Below are 22956 nucleotides of genomic sequence, written 5' to 3' on the forward strand. Positions count from 1 at the left end.
CACGTTTATATACTTTAAAGCCATGAAATTAAAATTATTTTATTTCTATAGAATATTGCAGTGTTTATTATTAATTATCCAATCAATTCTAGATGGCCAAAATCAAGTCTTCATTCTTTTCTCATTTGAGAAGTTGATATACGTGACATTCGGGGGAAAAAAACATAATCATGTCGACTTTGTTTTTGAGGCACGAAGTCCAAAAAACTTAATTTTAAATTCACATTATGAGGTTACATAATGTATTTTATGCTTTGTATGCCACACAAGTATTACAATAGGACTATGTGGATGTTTCAGATACAATGTTTTTAAAAAGAGGATTAGCTGGCATCTTTGTTGCTTTTCCCTGAACCTTAATTATTTTTCTATATGTTTTCTCTCCCATCATGTAATATTGTCTATTTCAGTCTTCTGTAGCTCTCCAGTGGGTTTCAAGTATTGTGGCAGCTTACAGAGAAACATTAGATCATCTGAATGCAAATTTGGTTCTTTTGCTGCAAAAGGCAGAACACTGAAGTACATTTTCACATCTGGGAAATTCTTATTTCTCCAAAACAAAAGATTATTGTTTTGGAAATCTTAGATTCAGAGGAGGTTTACCAGTAACAAGTGTTGAAACAGCCGAAGAGGCTGATTTGTTTGCTAGATCAGTAGTTCCCAACCTTTTTTTCCAAGGGACCCCTATTTTAACATTTAAAATACTTAATCAATATCAATAGAGCCACAAATGACATTTAACCATCTCTTGAAGTCTGAATGACTACTGAACTTTGCATCTGTACAGTACATAGACAAGCCACATGCACTCCAGCAAACATCAGCTAGCCCAGAGTCAGTGACCTCTGATGTTCATGCTGTGATGGCTTTTTTGTGTCTCTTCAAAAGACATCCATTGGTGTTTGGAATTATCACTTACTCAAATGGGGACGCCAGGCCAAGGTTCTTCCATTTCAAAGATGGTTCTAATTTCTTCTTCCTACCGCCCGGCTTGTTCCGCACAAGCTGATGTCTCGCCTTCTCAAGCACATTCTTTTCCTCATGGTCGTAAGACTTCAGGGTTTGGCCTGTTTCCTCTGCATCAACCATTTCCACATGTAGAATCTTTTTAGTGGATGGCACATCTTGAATGGCAAAGTCCTGTAGAAGACAATGAATAAAAATGAAACAAGATAGAAAGGAAAAGAAACTCTGCACCAAATGTAGAGACTTGGGACTTAAAATAGTTATTTTTCTTAAGCATTTTTTGTTCAACAAAGTTCTTCATGAAAGCACTCTTAACTTAGCAAAACATATTTTCCATTCTACATTTTGACACATTGTCTCTTTATTGGGGAGGCACATCACACAGTCATCTCTGAGCTAGCGCAGCCTTCTTATTCTAAGAAAGAGACGTATAAAAACTAAATCCCACTTATGAATTTGTATCCCTGAACATTTATATAATACAGCCTTTCTCCACAGTCCACTGCCAGAAAAACAATCCTGCCTTTGAGTTATGAGAATAATGACAAAATAGAAACACATTTCCAAAGTTTCTTATGTTAATTGCCTATACAATATGAGAAGTTTATTGTTTCTGTACATTCTTGAACTGCAGGCTGGCAGTTTGGCACACATTAAGTAAGTCTTTGTGGCAAAGTAACGCAACAATGATTTTCTGAAACTGTGAAGGACTCTATCTTTCTCTCTCTCCCACTTCTTTATTTCTTCTGTGAGAAGCTCAACAGGAGACATATGAATGGTTAAGAGGCAGGAAAAATCCACAGGCACCTGCTATGCCCCACCATCAGCCCTTCATTGGTTCCATCTTTTAGAGAGATGTACAGAGCAGGAGTGAGAAACAGAAATGGTGAGAGGAAAAGAGAAGAGTATGAGCGAGGAAGAGTTCAGAAAGAGTACACAAGGGAAAAAGCTTTTAATATGGCACAAGGGACTTGCTGTGGATCCAGCTGGGCTAAGCACACTTTGTGCCTTTCATGAGCTTGTTTGGTCGAAAGAAGGCCAAAGTTAAGAACAGCCAAAGTTATATCCATTTCCTCACACCACTCCACCCACCTTTAATTTTATAATTGAAGTAATAAACCCAGTCCAAGAACAAGTAGGGAGAGTTAACTCTCCAGTATGGCACCCCAAACAGAAGCCTGAATACCAAGTAATAGAAAACCTCAAACTACTGCAACATCCAAATATGAAGATGACAAGGAAAGAAATTTGCAAGACAAAAGAGGTCTATTCCAAAACATATTGTGCTGACTACTATTAATGAGACTCACAATTGATTTCAATACAGGCAACATGAGAGGAATGGTGCAATACTCTAAAAAGCACATATGAAGAGTTCAGATGCAAAAGCCTCTAAGTGCCATCTGAAATTTTCTTCTAGAATGATCATTTGTATCAAGCTTGTATATTTAAGTTCAGTAATTTCACTTAAATGCCAATGAAAATTACCTATTAATTGTCATTTAAGTGAAATTACTGAATTTAAATATACGAGCTTGATAAAAATGATCATTCTAGAAGAAAATTTCAGATGGCACTTAGAGGCTTTTGCATCTGAACTCTTCATATACACAAATGATTATGCTTTACATAATATAATATATAAATGTATACTATTTTAATATAATAATATTTCACTACCATTCAGAAGGTAGGATTTTAAATGTGTTTGAAAGAACTCTCTTATCAGACCAAGGCTGCATTCATTCGATCAAAAATGCAGTAAAAACAGTAGATTTTTATATAATTTATTCCTGTGATTCAAAGCTGAATTTTCAGCAGCCTTCTGTGTCCCATGGTCCTTCAGAAATCATTCAAATATGCTGATTTGGTGCTCAAGAAACATTTGATCAATTTAATCCATCCGTGCTGAATACAATTATATATATATATAAAAAACGTACTGAATCGACAGACAGTGTATTTATATCCGTATTCCTTACTATCACTAGCTTACTAGGTTTTGGAACAGAGTGACAGTCTTGCTATCCCAGTCTGACAAAGCAGCAGAGTACAATATCTTTTCCCTTATGAGCATCACCTTCTGCTCAGCCCTGGCTGTGAGTGTGCATGTTTGATTAAAAGTGTCTGATCTAATTAAAGTACTGTATGAAAATGCATCGGTTCCTCATGCAGCTGATATGTTAGGAGATTAGGCCTGTTGGATTTGGCTAAGAGCTGGTGTGTGCTGAGGATTTCTGGGCTGAATAATCACGGTCCGGTGGTTGACTGATGGCTGAAGGACCAGAGCGTGTCTGAGACTTATTACAGAAAACTCAGGCCGCAATCCAGAGCCTATTCTCTACTGAACTTTTCATGCTACAAGAGTCCCATAGTACAGCTAAAATTATAATCTGCTCTCAAATCAACATGCACCCTAACGTAACGGGTTCGTTTCAGGTGGATAAATGTCTATTTGTAGAAGGTGATGAGAGTATTGAGTAAAAGGAGAACTCTCACATGTAGCCTTGTAGAAATGTGTTTGGAAGACATGAGAAAGAAATGGTTAGACAGACAGAGAAAAGCAAACTGATGAAATCTAGAAAACAAGGAACCAATGTAAAATATGGAGAACAAAGAGGGGTTTGATTTGTGTCTAAGCAGACTACTTTTATGGCCCTCTCTTTACGGCCTCTGTCCATCACCCATCAGCTGCTAGCGCTCATGGTTGAGCTCCCGCCTGCTTGCATAATAAAACATGAAAGTCTGGTGGGCATTTTTACACACAAACGCTTGCACGCTGAACCGCCTGCCTGGCATCATCGCTTCAAAGAATAATAAAGTCTTTCTCCTCACTGCCACCAATAATCGAACTCAACCTGCTAGCACATATCCAGCCTTGTTCAAAAACCAAACACTAAAACCGCACTGAGAATATCCACCTCATTCCTTTTCTTCAGTAATACATATTGTTTCAAAGCAGCTTTGCAGAAAATAGTGCCTTAATACCCCCACTGAACAAGCCAAAGGCAACATGGCCAGGAAAAATCATTGTAGAAAAATCACACCAGAAGTGCAACATCTGTTCAGTAGGTTAACAGTAGGCACTTTCAATGAGGTCTTAAATTTGAAGTGGCATTTCCTGTGATAAGAATGGTATTATCCCCAAAAAATTTTGGCAACAATATTCTTACGCTTTTCAGCAATATCAATTATGACCATCGCTATAATGTACCAAATAAACAGACTAACGTGATTTACACAAGTAGGACGTGTTCCCGTATCAACATCCTTTGTTGTTCCTGAAACAACATTCCCATTAATCAATCACTGCCTTATGCTTTTAGAGTGTTATGGGCTTTGATTGGTCGATATGGATGTTGTTCTAGGACCTACAAAGGATGTTGATCCAGGGACATGTGTAAATGACATTGTGTCAAATAAACAAGTACAGCATATAGCTCTACTTCAGCTCATCCAGTTTTTTTTTAGAGCTTTAGAATGATAGCACACTTAGACCGAACATTTATCAGAGGCGAGAGTTATGGAAGGTGAGCAGAGCTACTGAGCACAGACTCATGGGAACTGTTCTTCAAATGAGGTAGATGAAGAGTTTAACTTGGACATCTCTGCTGAGAGTAAAGTTAAAAGTCTGCAGCAGGCTTATTTTGTGTCTGAAAACTGGCTCTGAATGCACAATAAATAGATGAAAGGAACATTTTATACTTTCTGTCCTCAATGTTACTGACGGGAACACCAGACAGAGGTTTTTACACCGGCAGAGTAGCACTAGACAATAACCATTACTATATGGTACAGCAGTAATCTCTCTGTCTGCCTTCATTTTCCATCTGCAAACTATATCGGCGAGAGATAACATCACCATCATTTAGCAACGGACATAAAGAGAAATCTGTCTCGATGATGGAGTTTCCGTTTATATTGCTCAAGGACAGAATTATGTTGGTTATAAAACCGCCAACGGTCGGCATAAAACATTAGCGTGGATCTGAAGATTTTGTTTTAAGAAAAGAAAAGTACAAGTTGGAGGAAACCTTTTGTCTGCATCAACAAAAAAGGCATTTACTGTGCTCTGCTACTGATGAAGCTGAAGACAAATCTGGACAATATTGAGCCAGCCAAAAATTGCACACACAAAAAAAGGAAAGGAAAATGGTAACTTCTTAAAGATGTTGTATATTTAAAAATTAATTTTGATATAATTCTTGTCTTTAAAATCTCATGTAGAAAGGTCTAAATATTTGGTGCTGTAGAACAAAACATTTTTCCAACAAATACACTGTGTCACTGATGAGAAATAGGATATCATTTCTCAAACAATAAACACTTTTTACCACATCTTGAGGCCATTATCGGAAACCCAATTTGTTAATTTATCTTTTACTTTATTCAGAGAGGTCTGACTAACTGGCCTGTTCTCACATTCTTTCACACTGTGGTGATGTGAAAAATAGCACAATGACAGAGGAAAGAACTCCCTCTCTCTCTCTCTCTCTCACTCAGTCTCTTAATCTGTCTCTCTCTTGGTTATTGTGACAAGCAGACACTTTACGCACTGAGAGAAGTATAGACATTAGCTTGTCCCCTCTTTCCCTTTGCTCTCTTCTTCTCAGCTGTGATTAATCTTAGGCTGAGGAGCGAGCAGAAACACACTGCTGCCAGTTGAAGGACAGCTGTGCTGTTTTTGTGTCTATGTTTAGTATTGGCTTCTTCCCCTAAGTCTGTTTAGCAAATATTTGGAATTTAAAATGAATAACTAAATGGGTAATCTACATGGTTAATGTGTGTTCTTTTTTCCCCTTCTTTTGAAAGAAAATCACGTGATAAATTATTATTATTATTTTACATTCATGCCTTTATTAGCAAATGCTGGAGAAACAACAATCAATAAGAGAGGAGATAACGGAACACAATAGTCTAGTGCTCCATGCATGTGTCGGAGCATTGCACACTTCTACGGCTTAGACAGTTTGTCTTAAATTAATATATGCGATTATCTAAATGTACACTGATGTTCAAAAGTGGACACAAAAGTTTTTCAAAAGAATCTCTTAAGGCCCATTCTTATCAAGAACGATAACTATAAAGATAAGTATGATAACTACATAAGTGTCCACACCAATGCATAATGTCATTCTATTCTAAGCACACGTCGCAGTTTTGTTGTCTGTTGTTTTAAATGCTCAAGCTCTTTAAAGCAGGATGGATTCTGATTGACTGTCAATGTTTTCATCGTTCATCAGCTGTAAAAAAAAATTTCTGAAAGAGATTCCAAACAATATTGTTTCTCTGTGCCGTTATCGTCCTTGGTGTGAACAATACAGGCCTTTGTGCTCACCAATGCTGCATTTATTTGAACAAAAATACAATAAAAACGGTAATACTGTGAAATATTATTAATATATTTGAAAATGTAATGTAGACCTGAGATGGCAAAGGTGAATTTTCACTGCAGTCTTCAGGGTCACATGATCCCTAAGAAATCATTTTAAATATGCTAATCTGGGGCTTAACCCTTACTGTACGTTCACACCGCCGCCGACTTGAGCTTCCAAAGTTACCGGAAGTCATTCATTTTCAATGGAAGCTGGCTTCTCTCAGCTGCAAGGAGCGTCAAATCCATCGGCGTCGCGTTTTGGGCGTTTTGAGCGTTTTGAGCGTCAATCAGAAAGTTGAAAGTAGCTCAACTTTATGGTAATGAGCTATGACGCGGTTCAGCGGCAAGCAGCGGCAAAACGCCAGAAACCAATCAGAATATAGACGTCCTTCGCGCTGGCTGATTCCGGAGAAACATACGATGTAAACTTTCGTTCCTACCAGAGAATGTCTAATAGGAAGAGAATTGGCACTCTCTGGTTACTTCCGGTTTCTGGACTGGCTGCAGTAACATGTCTCTGTCCATGCGGGGGCGCTCGCAGACGAGTGCAGAATGAATGGAGGTCTATGACGCTAAACCATCAAAATCCACTTTTCTCAGGATATAATTTTTTGTCTAGTAATTTGAATGTTGTATTCGAAAGGAGATGCAAAGAAATTACACATTGCTGGGTGTTAGATTTTTTAGAGTCACTTATTTGCTTTAAAAAGTATTTTAAAATGTCAATGACGTCATACACATCGTACGACCAGAGATACTGCTTGACGGCAATCCTTCAGTCGCTTTGGTGCTTTCACGCTCGGCACTTTCTTTTCTCTCGAGGCATCGGCAACACAGCTGACACAGGTAAATACACGTGCTAGAAGAGTTTTTGTTTTGTTTGTTTCTGGTCCCGCTTCGGATGCCACGATGCCATCAAGCGGTATCTCTGGTCGTAATCAGTCCTCCACTGACCAATCAGCGTTCATTAGCAGAATGCTAGCGTGTTATGGGCAACAACAACTCAACCTGTAAGAAATCGAAAGGACATAAGTACTCGTTCATTCAATTTTCGACCTATAACCCATGTTGAACTTGCAAAACCTACAATAAAATCTGAGATTTCTCAACGGCAATCGGGTGAAAGAGACAAATTTAGCCGTCTAGCCCCATAGACTCCCATTCAGTCTGCACTCGCCCGCGATCACCTCCAGTGGAACTCTAATGGAACTGCAACCAAGATCGATACAATGGGGCTCATAGGAAGTGCCAAGGCTCTCCGTAGACGGGCTCTGGTTCCTACCAAAACATTAGTTCCGAGAAAATGGAGGAGAAGTTGATAATCGCCGTTGCTGGGTTTCTTATCATTATCGGATCAATTGCACAGTTTAACCATAGTGTGAAAGTTTATCATTTGCATGTGTTTTTAAGTCCTGTCAGTTTAACAGGGCGCGCTTGACAGGGCATATATAAGAACGAGCAGAGAGAGAGAGAGAGCCCCGGCCGCGCGCGCGCACTCACTATTAATGATAATAATAATAGCCAATTATTATTTTTTCCCGACCAAATCGGTTATAAAAATGCTGTCATTTCATGGTGTGACACAGACTTCAGAGCAGCCAAAGCGTCAACAAGCTTCCCCGTCCTTTTTGACAAGCGTCCTTGACAGGGCGGCCAGAGCTTCTTTGCAGCTCAAGTCGGCGGCGGTGTGAACGTACAGTTATGGGGTCGACAAACGCACCGGTGCGTTTTGCTGGATTTTCTTCACATAGTAGCACAATAGACTTAAATTACTGTGTCCACTTACAATCAAAACAAAACATTGTGCTTTTGTAAAATAAAGAAAACAAACAGGGTGTGATTTCTGACTCTCCGTCTCCGCGAACTTTATTTTCTTGAGCACGTCTATAAACTGAAACAAAACTCAGCGAATACTTGGCACACATTTATGAGCAATATATCTTTATAAACATTTAAGTGTGTACTTTTAAATTATCGAATTCAAAAACGAAAACAAATGTTCTCTGTTTAAGTAATTTGTATGAAACCAACAAGATGTCCAGTTTCTCAAGCGAGAGCTCATTTGCTCTAATGTGACCACACCCACACGCGCAAAAGAGATTCAGATGCAAATCGTCCACGTGAAGGAACGCGAACCTGTAAACGCCCTCATTACCTCTAAACAAAGAATCAAACCTCATCATTCCTCGGCTTTTCCTCACATTTGGAAGACACGCTGTGAGCTTACATTGGATTTACCTCAGAAGAAGAACGCGATTTAAAGATAAGAAAGATTTGAAGGTAAGAAATGTAGCCTATTCTGAATTATATTAGAGTGTTATTGTTGCATAAACTTCACATTGTAGTTGAACTGTTGCTAGACTAAAATGTATGAAATCGACGGAAACATGTTCAAATATGAGCTATAGGTAGGCAACCTTTAAATGCTAAATAAATATACATGTATGACAAGAGAATGTTTGTATGCGCTTTAATATAAAACATAGCATGATATAAAAGTAGGCTAGTATGAGAGTTTATTTACACTAACATGATGAATATAAGAATATATAGACCGGTGTTTACTATGAAATACTGTGTTCGTGGATATCAGCTCAAACATAGATGTTTCTTATAATGTGGTAACAATAAGACATTATTGCTGCTTAAGAGGTTCGACCTGAGGCATTATAGGAGACGCAGGAGGTTGCCTTCGGCGTAAAATGACGGGGCTATTATAGTAAATTGCAGTTCATATGAAAGATTGCAATAATGTTTTGGGGGGAGGGGGGTTTGGTCAGTTTTCTGAGGGGCGCTTTAAAATCTCACCTAGGGCACTAACAGAGCCTGGGCTGGCCCTGCTTATTAATTCCGCATCTCAGATGGTAGATGGGTTTCTGTATCTACCTAAAAGCACTTGAACTGGTGATATACGTTTTGTGAGTATTGAAACATTATTATAATCAACATTGAAAACAGTTGTGCTGTTAATATTTTTGTGGAAACATTGATATATTTTTATTAATAGAAAGTTCAAAAGAATAGCATTTATTTGAATTAGAAATAGCCTATTTTGTAAAATTATGAATGTCTTCATTATAACGCATTTCTTTCTAACCCCAAATATTTCAACGGTAGAGTACTTTGACAATAACAAAATCAAAACAACGCTATTGGTGCACTTCCCATCTTAGCTTGCACCCATCTAAATCATATAAGGAGGGCCAATTTATCAACATAACATTCTAATGACTGCTATAGGGGCAATGTACTGTCAATAACATCCTATCAATTTCACTAATAGCAGACGACTTCTTTTGGTGACATCTTTGGCTCTGATGGCTGCACGTATATAGCATCCTCACATGATGATATCATCCGTTTCTGATGCCTGAACACTCAGGCTCTCCAGACCACCACCACTGAGGTCCAAGCTTATTCAATACTCACAAAACGTATCACCAGTTCAAGTGCTTTTAGGTAGATACAGAAACCCATCTACCATCTGAGAATCGGAATTAATAAGCAGGGCCAGCCCAGGCTCTGTTAGTGCCCTAGGTGAGATTTTATAGTGCCCCCCAGAAAACTGTCCAAACCCCCCAAAACATTATTGCAATCTTTCATATGAACTGCAATTTACTATAATAGCCCCCTGTTATTTTGCGCCCAAGGCAACCTCCTGTGTCGCCTATAATGCCACAGGTCGAACCTCTTAATAAGCAATAATGTATTTTTTAACATCAGGGGATGGATTATATAAGTATGCCACAGTTGTGTTAATGCCAAAGTTGTGAGCTTAACTGTAATTCACATGTTTGGATAGCCCAGAGCATGGCTAGTATATCTAAAGCCCAGTGGTATGGAGCAGACACTATAATGAAACTACTGTCACGTGTTCATAAATCGCCATCTGGAGTTTTTTAAGGCCAAGTGCAGTGGAAGAGAATAACTAAAAACGATCATAGAAACCCAACAATGGCAATCATTGGTTTTAAACCAACAATTGAGGAAATAAGACACAACTCGTATGTTCAAAGAGATGAAACTCTTGTATTCATGTGGTGTTAAGCAATACCTTTTCATCAGAAGCCTTAGCAAAATGGGGAGACATGTTTTTCAACAGTGTGACAAGGTCTTTGTAGGCTTCAGTTTTTCTCCTATAGGAGTTTTCACCACCTTCTCCATTGATTTCCTGGAAAACCAAATCATAATGCAAGTGTAAACAGAGATTAACGACATTCCCAGTGGCGTATTAGTTTTTATGGCTGAGATGTACGTTGGGTTACAATACATATCTCAAACATAGAGTCATATTTGACAAAGACAATTGAAAGAGCAAGAGAAAAGGTTCATCACAATAAACGCCCAACCCACACACAAAGACCATCAGCTTCACACACATGCACAGACATAACTATACTTTGAGCTCTTTATCGCTGAGATTTAGAGGTGAATTGTTCTGATTAAATGTCTAATCTATACAATTAACTTTACTGTCATTTGCAGTAAATTCAACCTGACCTCAAATGTACAATGAACAGGTGAGTGTCAGAAAGCATTGAACAGAACACAGATGAGGACAAGAGAGTCTAAAAATAATAGACATTTAGAGAGAGAGAGAGGTGGAGGAGGGAAAGAAATTAGATTTAAGAAAGAAACACAAAGATAAAAATAGACAGATGTACTTAATTAAGTGGTGCTCTGAATCAGAATGAAAAATATTATGATGTGTAAAATGTTGCTTTTGATTAATTGCACACATATTTAGTTCTGTGAGGCGGCTTTAAAGCACTGAACACAGCTAGAGAAGCAGATCTGGAACAGAATCACATATCTGTCATGTCTTAACTTTTCAGTTTCGCTTACCTCATGTTTTGGAAAAGTGTCTGTATACCATACCTTTCAAACACATTAAGAGCACATTGTGTATGTTCAAATTGTCTACCAAAATTGGCTCCCTTGACAGCTTGACACGTTTCAGATTCATAAAACTCATATTGCATCACTCAGCATTCTGATGAGATGCATTAATTTCCATCTGCTTCGTGCTCAGGTCAGGCTTGTTGGGATATGCCCTATTAAGATGATCAAACTCGATCACTTGATTTTTATCAAGAACTTGATTTCTTGATAAAAATACAATATATAATCAACTGAGGGAATGTCCACATTTCTGAATCTGATTACTAAAGGGAGATGATAGGTTATGTAGCTGAATTTCATCATTTTTGACACCGATGATGTAGCAGAATTGTGTTTTGCTTTGACATACAAGAGAATTGTGTTCCCAGAGCAATCCAAAACTGACGCACCAAATGACTGTTATTACTTTCTTGACAGTTTTCTCACCTCATCGAGGAAAACTCCGCTAGTATTGCAAGTGATGAACAGCGTGGGCTCTGTCTCACAGGTCTCAATTATGAGGGAGCAAATCTCTCCATCCATCTGCCTCCAGGGAGGAGAGCGACAACCATTGGAGAACACGTAATCTGAGGAGGCAGGATTTATGCTTTAGAGATTTGTATATTTTGTTATATGTATAATGTGTCAAATGTTGAATTAATGCACTGTTGTCACCTCTCAACAGCAAAAGTTTGCAATAAAACTTCAGTTTTGGAAAGTACATACAGTGAAGGCTCCCACAGGGGCAGATGGACACTCGTTCCCTGTAGCCCAGCCAGTGAAGATGACTGATTGTTCTTCAGGACTGAGCTGCTGCAGGCATAACCCCAAGATAAATTACCCTCGCCAAACACCCCTGCCGGTACTCCACATGCTCCAAACCGCCCTGCGCATCCTCATGGCCCCCCCCTCCCTCCTTTATTTGCAAATAAGCTTCCAATTTTACTCGGCATACGGGGACACATTTTTCAAAAGAAGCCACATCCATCACTCAAAATTTGCAGGCCACAATCCTTTTTCCAAAAACAGTTGATTGTTATAGCACAGCAAATCTGCCTGTTCTCCTCAGGGAAAGAGGAAGAATTGATGAATCTCTTTGTAAACTGAAATCTGACATATGTAATGGTTTCCATGTTGTGGAGATTTGAATACAGACATGTTATATTTAAAGGATATCCAGCATTGCCACAAATGGTGGTGGCTTAAATACTGTGGAGTGTGAGGAATAGAGACAGATTTTTGTTTCCTTTTTTACTTTTTGAGTTAATCATAAGGTAATAAGCACTGACTGACATGATCAGAACTGCTAAATTTACTTAGTTTCTTGAAGTGAAACTTCCCAGGGAAGATTCAATCTTAAGGTGCGGTCACATTTACTGTTGTTCAATTAATGTAGTTGTTCGGTCAAATCCCGTCATTTCAATATAGGAATCAACACAATTGGGAATTCCGCATTAGGGCGGAATATTCCCCACACATTTCCCATTGGGTTCTATTTGGTCATGCAAATTCACTGCATTTACCAATAGAAAGCTGTTTGGTTAGAAATTGACAGAGCTCCACTGCTACACTGTTGACAATGGACCTTTTTTTTGGCCACAAAATTTTGCTAATGTGACAGCAACTTTAGGCTTATAGAGTCTGGTACTTTCAAGAAAATATATCAATGTATTATCATTGTCATTATCATTACCTGAATCCTCTACAGCCTTGAGAAGCACTGTTCGCTGAACTCTAATATGAGTTGGATTTAATTTATGGCAGACTGTTTGTTTTGCATCAGCAGGGAAGTGGGCCCCACGCACCTGCACAAGGTTCAACTCAAAGTGGAACTATGAGCATTATCTTTGGGGCCGGCTTTCACCTCAGTTGTCTCTACAGATCCATCTTTTGAGTTATCTGACACCGACCTCTCTTGATTCAATTTCTTGTTGGCCTGTGGAATCTGTGATGGTTCAGTGGCCACATTTAACTCAGCACCACTCTTTCTGTCGCAGCTCTGCACATCATCAGTAACAGCCACATTAGTGACGTTCATCTCATTTTTGTTAGAGTAGGTCTGTCTAATGTAATCTGTAATTGCCGCAAACAAAACAATCTTACTGATTTTGAACTAATGAAATAGAAAAGCAATACTGGTTCAGTGTGTCTTTAATTATGAAGAAGAGTTGTTTTCTGATTATTTTTTTTTTAATGATCTTCTAATGGGGTAAAAAAAAAATGAAAATGACTATAATTCAAAAGGAAAACAAGTTGATTTTTCTTACCCCATTGGAATATTTTGTTGTTGTTTTAAGCATAAAAGTTGATGTAGACCGTGTCTACATCGGACATGAAAGTTGTTGCAACAGTTTGAGGCTTGAACATTCAATTGTTCTTCGTGTTAGAAGTACATTTATGTGATCTGATGTGAAGTACATCAGAAGTAGAACGTCGCACCATGCTGCATCCAGTGTAGACAGCATCACTGATTATAATAGGTTCTATTTGCATATGTCACGTTACGCTGCTCGCGTCTGGTGTAAACACGGTGTCACTCAATTTTCAGAAAACAATTTTGTCATTTAACTTCTCAAATTACAAGAGATATGTGTACTGGAAAACATGACAAAAATACTTAGTAAGAAATGTACTTTTTTCAGTGCAGAGGCGTCAGTCAACATTTGTTGCCATGCCTGACAGTCAAGAAATTGTTTCCATTTTCCTCAAAATCTAAATTACTGTACAACTTCAGTCCAATTGAACAATATAAAAAAAGAAGACAAAAATCGCACACAGACACTCTCAGTTACACCGGAAAACTACAATCACTCGCTCCAAACATCGACTCAGTTCGACTCAGAAGATTAATCAGATTGAGGGTGAAAATAAGTGTGGAAGTGAGTGAGTGACAGAACGAGATAAAGTGAGCAGAAGAGATGGAGAGGGGGAAGAGTGAGGATAATGCAAACCTGATGTGTAGCGCACAGACTTCAGCGCCCGGTTTTCTCCTGTTCCACAGAATCTCTTCAACAGATCTACCTCTGTATTAACAGCTGCTGGGCTTAGCCTGCCCTCTCTGGGCAAAAACACACACACAACACACAACAAAAATACAGCTCATTAACTAGTAACAGTAATATAGCTATAAATGCATGCACTGTAATGTAGCTATAAATGCAAGTACTGTGTGTGTGTGTGTGTGTGTGTGTGTGTGTGTGTGTGTGTGTGTGTGTGTGTGTGTGTGTGTGTGTGTGTGTGTGTGTGTGTGTGTGTGTGTGTGTGTGTGTGTGTGTGTGTGTGTGTGTGTGTGTGTGTATATATATATGTGTGTGTGTGTGTGTGTGTGTGTGTGTGTGTGTGTGTGTGTGTATGCATGTATATATATAAAATAATAATTATATACAGTATAATATATAGGCTATGTATAATACAGTATATACAGTTAATAAAGACAAGCAGAACAGCTGATTGCTTTAATTAAAGGCAGTATATAGTATATGCATACATGATCATGATCGGTCTGACAGCAATGCTTAGCAGCTTCTCGTCCAGCTGATGCAGGATATTAAATAGTTTGTCTTCCTGTATTGTAGGAGATGTGGGCCCAAAGATCTTCTTCACTGGCTCCCTGTTAGCTGTTGGCCATAAACACACCTTATTCACAACTGCTCATCATACAAAAACACTTTCACTATTCTATGTTTTTTTTTTTTTCATCAGCCCTATGTTTCATTGCAAATTTATAAAAAAGATAAATAAGAATCCGCTTAACGTTACCAAAAACGTACCAAACGCACCTTTAAATGATAGCCAAAGGCTGCAGAAAGCATGTCTGAAACTAATCTTCATATGGAAAATTTGCTCTAAAAGAACGGTGTGGTCCAAAAGACTGAGACCACTAATGAAAATGTTGCCATTTCATACATATATACATATTATAGCCTATAATTAATACAGATTTTTTTATTACAAATTATATTATCAACATAAAAAAAAGTCAATTTAAAACTGAATTGAAAAAATAACATTAATTTCAGATTTCCAGATTCAGTATTTGTATTCCTCTTCTTGCTGTAGTGACAGTAGCACTTGAGCTGCACAAACTCCAGAAGTTTGAGTAAAACCTGATCATCTCATTATCCAGCATGATCTGAGAACTATCAGAACATCTTGTGCATTTATGGAAGAACATCTGACTGACTGTAAAAAGGAGTTCACATGATTTGATTGGAGACCTAGAAATAGTGCAGCATCTTAAATAGTTCTTAAGGCGCGTTCACACCTATGGAAGGCATTTTCTGCCAAATTTAAATAAATAAATTAAATGATTAAAATTAAAATTAAAACCAGATTAACGATTTCATTACAGAAAACTGTATGCAAAAAATGTGACAAAATTAAGAATGAAATTAAATGATTTCATTTTCACAGCATTATCCCTGACCCTGTCAAATTGAAAAATAAAATGCAATTGGTGATTTCACATTTCACTACAGTCTCGAGGCAAGACTGCCAATATTAAAATGAAAAGCCTAACGTGAAAAAGAAACTACAAATACAGTTTTTACAATGCTCTTTAGTAACGCTCACGCAATAATAGTGACACAATTCAAATACAAATGTAAATTTTCGTTTTCATTTTAATTCCTCTTTTATTTCACAGTTTTCATTTTCGTTTTCATTTTCAAAGACAACCTGCATGCAAATTCTATGTTAATGAGTGGGTGTGGCTTATTCTAGTAACGGCGCTAGAGACACGCCTTCTGTAAAGCGAAGTCGTCGACGTCCCGTGTGCATGATTTGAATGTGTGAAACGAAATTATTTAAATGTGATTATATTGTAATCGAGACGAGATATGGCGAAATCTGTTAGTGAGCTTTTGCGGGAAGCTGCCGCTGCATTAGAACATGGAAACAACCAGCCTGATGTTAGTTATGATGTTAGACTCAGACTAGACCATAATCGACGATGAGGTTCATTCATGTATTAGGCTGTTTTGGAAATTCAACTATTTGGGTGTACAGAAGTCTTAGTAACACAATTTCTACAACAATTATAGCCAGACATTAATACCCGCTAGCTTTAACCGAGGACCTCGGCCAATGTTTCATATTCGCGTCGTGCCTAACAACGCCCTTCAGCCGTGACTTATGGGCAGAGACACGGGACGTCGACGACTTCGCTTTACAGAAGGCGTGTCTCAGCGCCGTTACTAGAATAAGCCACACCCACTCATTAACATAGAATTTGCATGCAGGTTGTCCTTGAAAATGAAAATTGTAAAATAAAAGAGGAATTAAAATGAAAACGAAAATTTACATTTGTATTTGAATGAATGAATGAAATCTTTATTTCGAACAATTAATAAAATAATAATAAAATTAAACAAGACAGCAATGCGTATGAAATATCCATACAAATAAATAAAAAAAAATTTTTATTTTTTTTTTTTAGCTTAATAATCAACCTGTTCGAAAAGGGATAGGTAGAAGCCCTAGGCTTATCAAGACCTACCCCCAGTAACTACCCAAACCAATTCACAATCGAACAAGATAAATCAAACATAACGTTTTAAATAAAAAAAAATAAAAAATAAAAAAATACTAAATTAAAATAATGCTTTATCTTAATATTAAGACAAAGAAAAAAAGCATAAACAAAAAACCATTATCAAGCAGCATTTACAACCATAATGAATTAATATTTGAATTGTGTCACTATTATTGCGTGAGCGTTACTAAAGAGCATTGTAAAAACTGTATTTGTAGTTTCTTTTTCACGTTTGGCTTTTCATTTTAATATTGGCAGTCTTGCCTCGAGACTGTAGTGAAAATGAAATGTGAAATCACCAATTGCATTTTATTTTTCAATTTGACAGGGATAATGCTGTGAAAATGAAATCATTTAATTTCATTCTCAATTTTGTCACATATTTTGCGTACTGTTTTCTGTAATGAAATCGTTAATCTGGTTTTAATTTTAATTTTAATCATTTAATTTTTTTTTTTTAATTTGGCAGAAAATGCCTTCCATACACACCAAGAACGATAACCATAAAGATAACCATATTAGCATCAACACCAGCGGACGATATCGCTCTGTTTATCCTAAGCATGTACTTGTCTGCCTCTTTAAATGCTGGAACTCATTACAGCAGGATAGATTCTGATTGGCTGTCAATGTTTTTGATCTTTTATCAGCTGGATAAACTCATTCTGAAAGAGATTCCAACGATATTGTTTCTATGTGCCTATCATATAGCTGTGGTGTGAACTCTGCTATTCTTTAATATTGAGAACGTTATCTTTATCGTTATCGTCCTAGGTGTGAATGGGCCTTTACTCATTTTAGGTTTCAAGAAGAAAAAATAACTATATTTTCAGGTTTAAAGATATAAAACGGTTTAGTGCCTTAATATAGGCACTGTGACTGGAATGATTAAGACTTCAAATGTGATACCGGAAGATATTGAAAATAACAGAATACAGCATTTCAAGGAAAATTTGTGCTTAAAGTAATTGCATGTTCTCCATGCAGCTCACCCTCCAAACAGGTCTGGACCTCCTTCATCTTTTTATCTTTGTTTAGAAGCAGAAGGTTAGACAGGTGGTAAAATGAGTGCACTGTGATGTCAGGTGGACTCAGATGCAGAAGGGGACGTCCTTTATCATCACATTCCTGGGACAAAGCTGATTCTCCACTAAAAAAGGGGGGGAAATGGTGTCACAGGTGTTTTAAGCATTCACCTGACTTTAAGCAGCTCTGCATTGATTCAGCATATGAATTTATCTGAAAACCTACTATGAACCAAATGAGGTTTTACAGTCATCTAGACAAGAAAATTAAATTAGGTCTGATCATTCTGATATCTTTAAAGGGAATGTTATGCTAAATCAATTGCACGTCTCTTATCATCTCCGTCTGTTGGTATTACCTGATGTCATATAAATCTGACATGAAATCAGACGCTTCTAGAGTTGTTTTCCATTGTAAAGGCTCGCTGAATGTCAGCCTGGCCTCGTGTGGGTGTTTGTCGCCGATCTCCTCCGTGAAGAGCAGGATTTCAGTCAGAATGTCATTATTCAAAGGGCTATTCTCTAGTTTATCCGCCTCAGAGCTCCATTGAATTGCCCTAGAGAGTGCCACCCCCATGACGGACACTGGCTAGCCTAACATTAAAGCAAAACAGTAAACAGTATTAATACGAGAGGGTTAAAGCGATTTCAATGCGTGCATTAAAGCGCGAGGACTGATATGCGGCGTTCCAAACATCAAACGGATTATTTAACGTTAAAGACTAAACTATTTCTGACCCTCTTGAAAGGGATTCAATATATAAGACGGTTTATTACTCACCAAAACGTAACTAAACAAGTCTGCTCAAGTTTGTATAACTGTTCTCCTCTACAAATGTTATCTATCTTGCTAACTTTGTGGCTGGTCGGCGCTGCTTTCAGTTACTGAGTAACCATAGAAACGAACTACGCGCTGGGCTGGCTCCGGTTGTTAATAAACAGTCGAACAACGTAGAGCGGAGAGGGTCAAAAAAGGTTAGCTTTTTCTTTGTCTATGCGTGTACAGGAAACACTGTATTGGTATGAATGATCAACATTACATTAAGCGGTCTTTGTTATGCAAACAAAAGTGAGGTCCAAAACGAACCTACCTGACCGAATTAAAGGCTTTCGCATTATGTCAACTGTTTGTTTTCTCTCTGGGGTTGCGTGCCCACAGAACCACACTTTTGAGAGGCTCTTTATAAACTTCCGTGCTGTGCTGTATGGTTTGGCAGAAAATTACACACAGGCATTTGGGCCACAGAAAATACTTAATTTCCCAACTGATCCTGCCTGCACAGCCTCTCAAAATAAGTGAATTCAGCTCAACATTATTCACGCTGGGTTTAACTGATAGGTCTCACTCATAAGCTTTCAAGTGAACCAAAACCGAACAGGAGCTCCCTCTTTTCAGATCATGCAGATGGAAGGACTAGTGCCAGGTGTATTAGCCTCTCTCTGTCATTGCCAAACCACACCGATGACCTCGAGATTAACATTACAGAAATTTCCATGCATTTTCGCTTAAATAGTGCTCTTTAGATTTTACTCTATTACTGAATTAATGATTTTACTTCTTGCTGCAGATCAAGAGATCATTACTAAGAATTTCCCCCAGGCATTTAAAATTACATGGAAATTTACAAGCATTTCCACAAGACTTCCACAACTCACAAAAAGTGAATTGCAGGAGCAGAGACCTTTTTATTAATATAATCATGTCTGTCCAGTGTACAGGTATTGCAGAGCTTCCACACACATCACTAGTAAACATCACTGAATGGGTTTAATTACAGTACTACTATTGTATATTTTCTTTGTGTGTAGGAAATAAGCATAAGCTTTTGATTTTAAATCTGGAAAAATATCTGTTCTTGATCCTTTTTGCAACAGACGTTTACAGCCATGAGACCATAACGATGATGAACAGAAGCAGAAAAGAAATGCAAATGCTCACTTAGCAGTATGTGTGTGTGTGTGTGTCAACATTTTGATTTATACCTACAGTCCAGACATGCTTTTATTCTACATGTATTTTCAAAAGCCCAGTCTTTCATCCTTGGTTGAATAAATGGGTGCAAATCAGTGTCGTCAATCTTAATGTGTGACATTTTGTCTGGCACAGCCACTTCTTGGAAATCCAACAGACTAAAGTGGGGAGCCCATATAAGAGGTAACACCGAGACTGTGGGCAATAAAAAACAGACCCTCTCCATCGTTAGAGTTTTTCTATCCTTCATTCTCATGTCTGCAATCATTCAATGATAAATTGTAAATGGATTCAAGATGATGGCCTTGGTATAGCACAGGAGTTTTCAAACCGGGATCTATGGAGCCCCTGGGGGCTGCAAGGGGTGCTAGAGTGTCCACAGAAAATTTAAAGGTAGGGTAGGCAATTACAATTTTTTTTTTTATATACTGGTTGAAACTCTCCACATTCTGATAGCAATCAATAATAGAAGTGGTCTAAATACAGTATTATATATACATCTACAATATACATTATATATATATATATATATATATATAGTGGAAGTACTGTGGAAGTCTCAATGGAAGTCTCAGGACCAAAAATAGCATACCTTCGCGCACCTTGCTTGAATAGACATCACATGTCATCAGTTCGTTTCATGAGACTATGCAGAGTTGTAGACACATAGTCATTGGGCGTCGTAAAGAAACACCAGCCTGCTTTTACAGTTCCTCCTGAACCAAAACAACTTATGCTGTGTTCACGCCATGTCATAACCATAATTTCAAGATGGCAACCCATGACGTTCTACCCGGAGCTGTTCACGTCCTCAACCTCGGACTTTTCAACACTACCAATGCCCAAATGAATCTGCAGCAGTCAGGTGGTACAACTAGAGCTATGTAAGTTGTTTATGTTCATTATTATTGTAATGTTAAATGTACTTTGAGACATGAGGCAATTTAATGCCATCTTTCAGCAATTTAATGACACTTTGCAGACTTCGCTCTGGCTGTGTTGAAGAAGGCGTGGCTTTGGAGAGCAGTGGGATCTCTTGCTTTCAAAGCTAGCTTGCTATTGCTAGCTGCTCTGAAATTACCTTCCCTACCTTTAAAAGACCTTAAAAATAAATAAAATAAAGTTAATATAATTAAACTTATCGTGCTTAATTTTTTGTTATGCTTTGTACAGGGATGGGCAGTATTTCAGATACATGTATTTAAAATATGTATTTGAAATATAAAATACTATTTTGTATTTTAAACCCTTTGGAAAAAATGAAATGTAATTTGTATTTAAATACATTTAAGATGAGTATTTTTGTATTTACAAAATACATAAAATACTTTTTGCCAGTCAACCTCTTTATCAGGGTATTGATTTTGTGCATCAACTAGTTCAGACATTCACTAGCTCAGCATTGGATCAGCGATTTTTTTTGGAATAAGGTGAGAATGTAATGATAAATTCTACTTGTTGATTAAAGTTAAAATAGTGCATTATTCACCTCAGTTAACATGAAAGAATAAAAGAGCACAGACAAGTGGGAAAATAGTGTTAGCCAATCAGTCTTGACCGGTTGTTGATTTTTATCAACTAGCTTGTCAAATGTGTTTAAAGCATTTCTGCATGTTAGGGCTGGGTGATATGACACTACATATCATAGTGATGATATAAAGTGTGAATTGATGGAACTTTTTCTAAATCGTTTACATAGATAGGCCTATTTGTGGGGTAAGCAAATTTATCCGTACAGCTTTTAGTGGGCAGGAATTATTGGAACGTTGGAGTTGAAAAACAAACACTGATGAATGATACACCACAAAAATATTCAGCTTTTAGTTTTATTGTACATAAAAAAATAATAATAAAAAACCAGTAAATAATGTCAAATGAATCTAAATTTATTCTAATTTTAAATTTTAGATACACTTTCTAATTTTAATAAACTTATAGAAACAAATAAACTTTATATAAAATAAACATAAAATTACTTTAAAAGCATTGGACTACCTGCAACAACAACAACAACAAAAAAGAGTTTGAAATTCATCTCTGTTTGTACAGAAATTTACAGAAAGTTAACCTGACCATTCTATACCTTATCATTATTTTATTATGCTGACAACAAAACAGTAAACTGAACTTTTTAGTATATAATTATAAATTTTTATTTAATTCATTGCAAGTTTACACATCTATAGCATTAAACGTAGTGGGGAAAAAAGATTCTTAACTCATATTTTGCATAAATAGTTTGAAAACACATGTCCTACAATCAGATAGCCAAGTAGCAAAAGAAAAAAGTGATCGGAAAGCAGAAAAAAGAGAATAGAGAAGGAATTAAAGGTTTCATATAGAATGACTAGAGAGAATGAAAGAATGAGAGAAAGACAGACATAGAAAGGAAAGAACAGGAAAAAAGAGGCTCTTAACTTGTAATCCACTGCATACTCTCATTAGCTCTTACTAATTGCTGTTCGTTAATGAGGCTAAACACAACGAGCTGGTGCACCAGGGCTTCCTTTAAACATAAACACACACAGTCTGTGGTCAGAAGCACCTGTCAGCTCCTCCAACTCTCTCTGGCTTTGACTCAATCTCAGCATAATAAACAAAGGCGTCGTCTGGAGCGGTCCAGCAGTGATGCTGATTGAGCTGAAGCGGGAACTCACTGCAGAAGATTTACGAGGAGCGGCTCTGTCTTCAAGCACGGAGGCTGTGATTGCATCCGTCCACAGCTCACTCTCCACTCTCAAAACAGTCCATTAACGAGGGGAAATCAGGCTCGGGCAGGAATACACACAATTTGTGGGGCGATTAAGGGCACCGACCAACTGGAGTTGGGGCCAGTTCAAACAGAACACTTTTTATGCTGTTTTTTAACCGTTTTTGTATGTAAATGCCCTAGACAGAGGTCTTTGGCCGTTGCACCGTAGGTTTTAAGCATATCTCATGTATGAGCGTAGTTTTTTTTAAATCAGTATGTTAAGTTAAAACTTGACATTTCACTTTTAAAAACGCCTCTCAATAAGTTATTTTCAGCTATATGCTTCCTCATGCGTTGTGTGAACGACCCGAAAATACTTAAAGCTGCAGACCTTAAATTGAAGCTACAATTTGTACCTTTTTTTTCCATTAATGAATGCAAAATAAACATCCAAACTGCGTCTTTAACCAGGAACACTTTTAGATAACCCTATAATAATTATTTATATAT

At 37.5% G+C, this 22956-nt stretch overlaps 1 protein-coding gene across 2 annotated transcripts in view; it reads right to left on the minus strand.

Moving 5' to 3' along the window:
• The window catches only part of odad2 (outer dynein arm docking complex subunit 2), a 58840-nt gene extending 40065 nt beyond the window's left edge, over positions 1–18775 (minus strand). The window contains exons 1-8 of one of the 2 annotated variants that reach the window (XM_082151727.1): positions 18564–18775; positions 18142–18371; positions 17750–17907; positions 14712–14841; positions 14176–14282; positions 11672–11811; positions 10398–10514; positions 920–1140 (exon numbers count right to left, since the gene is read on the minus strand). In XM_082151727.1, the coding sequence (XP_082007853.1) occupies positions 920–1140; positions 10398–10514; positions 11672–11811; positions 14176–14282; positions 14712–14841; positions 17750–17907; positions 18142–18359 (1091 nt within the window). In that variant the 5' untranslated portion in view covers positions 18360–18371; positions 18564–18775. Of the gene's footprint in view, positions 1–919; positions 1141–10397; positions 10515–11671; positions 11812–14175; positions 14283–14711; positions 14842–17749; positions 17908–18141; positions 18377–18563 lie in introns of both variants that reach the window. The other variant, XM_082151726.1, reaches the window with a different exon arrangement.
• Positions 18776–22956: the final 4181 nt, after the last annotated feature.

The sequence above is a fragment of the Leuciscus leuciscus genome, assembly GCF_965113295.1.
Source record: "Leuciscus leuciscus genome assembly, chromosome: 21".
NCBI classification, from domain to species: Eukaryota; Metazoa; Chordata; class Actinopteri; order Cypriniformes; family Leuciscidae; genus Leuciscus; species Leuciscus leuciscus.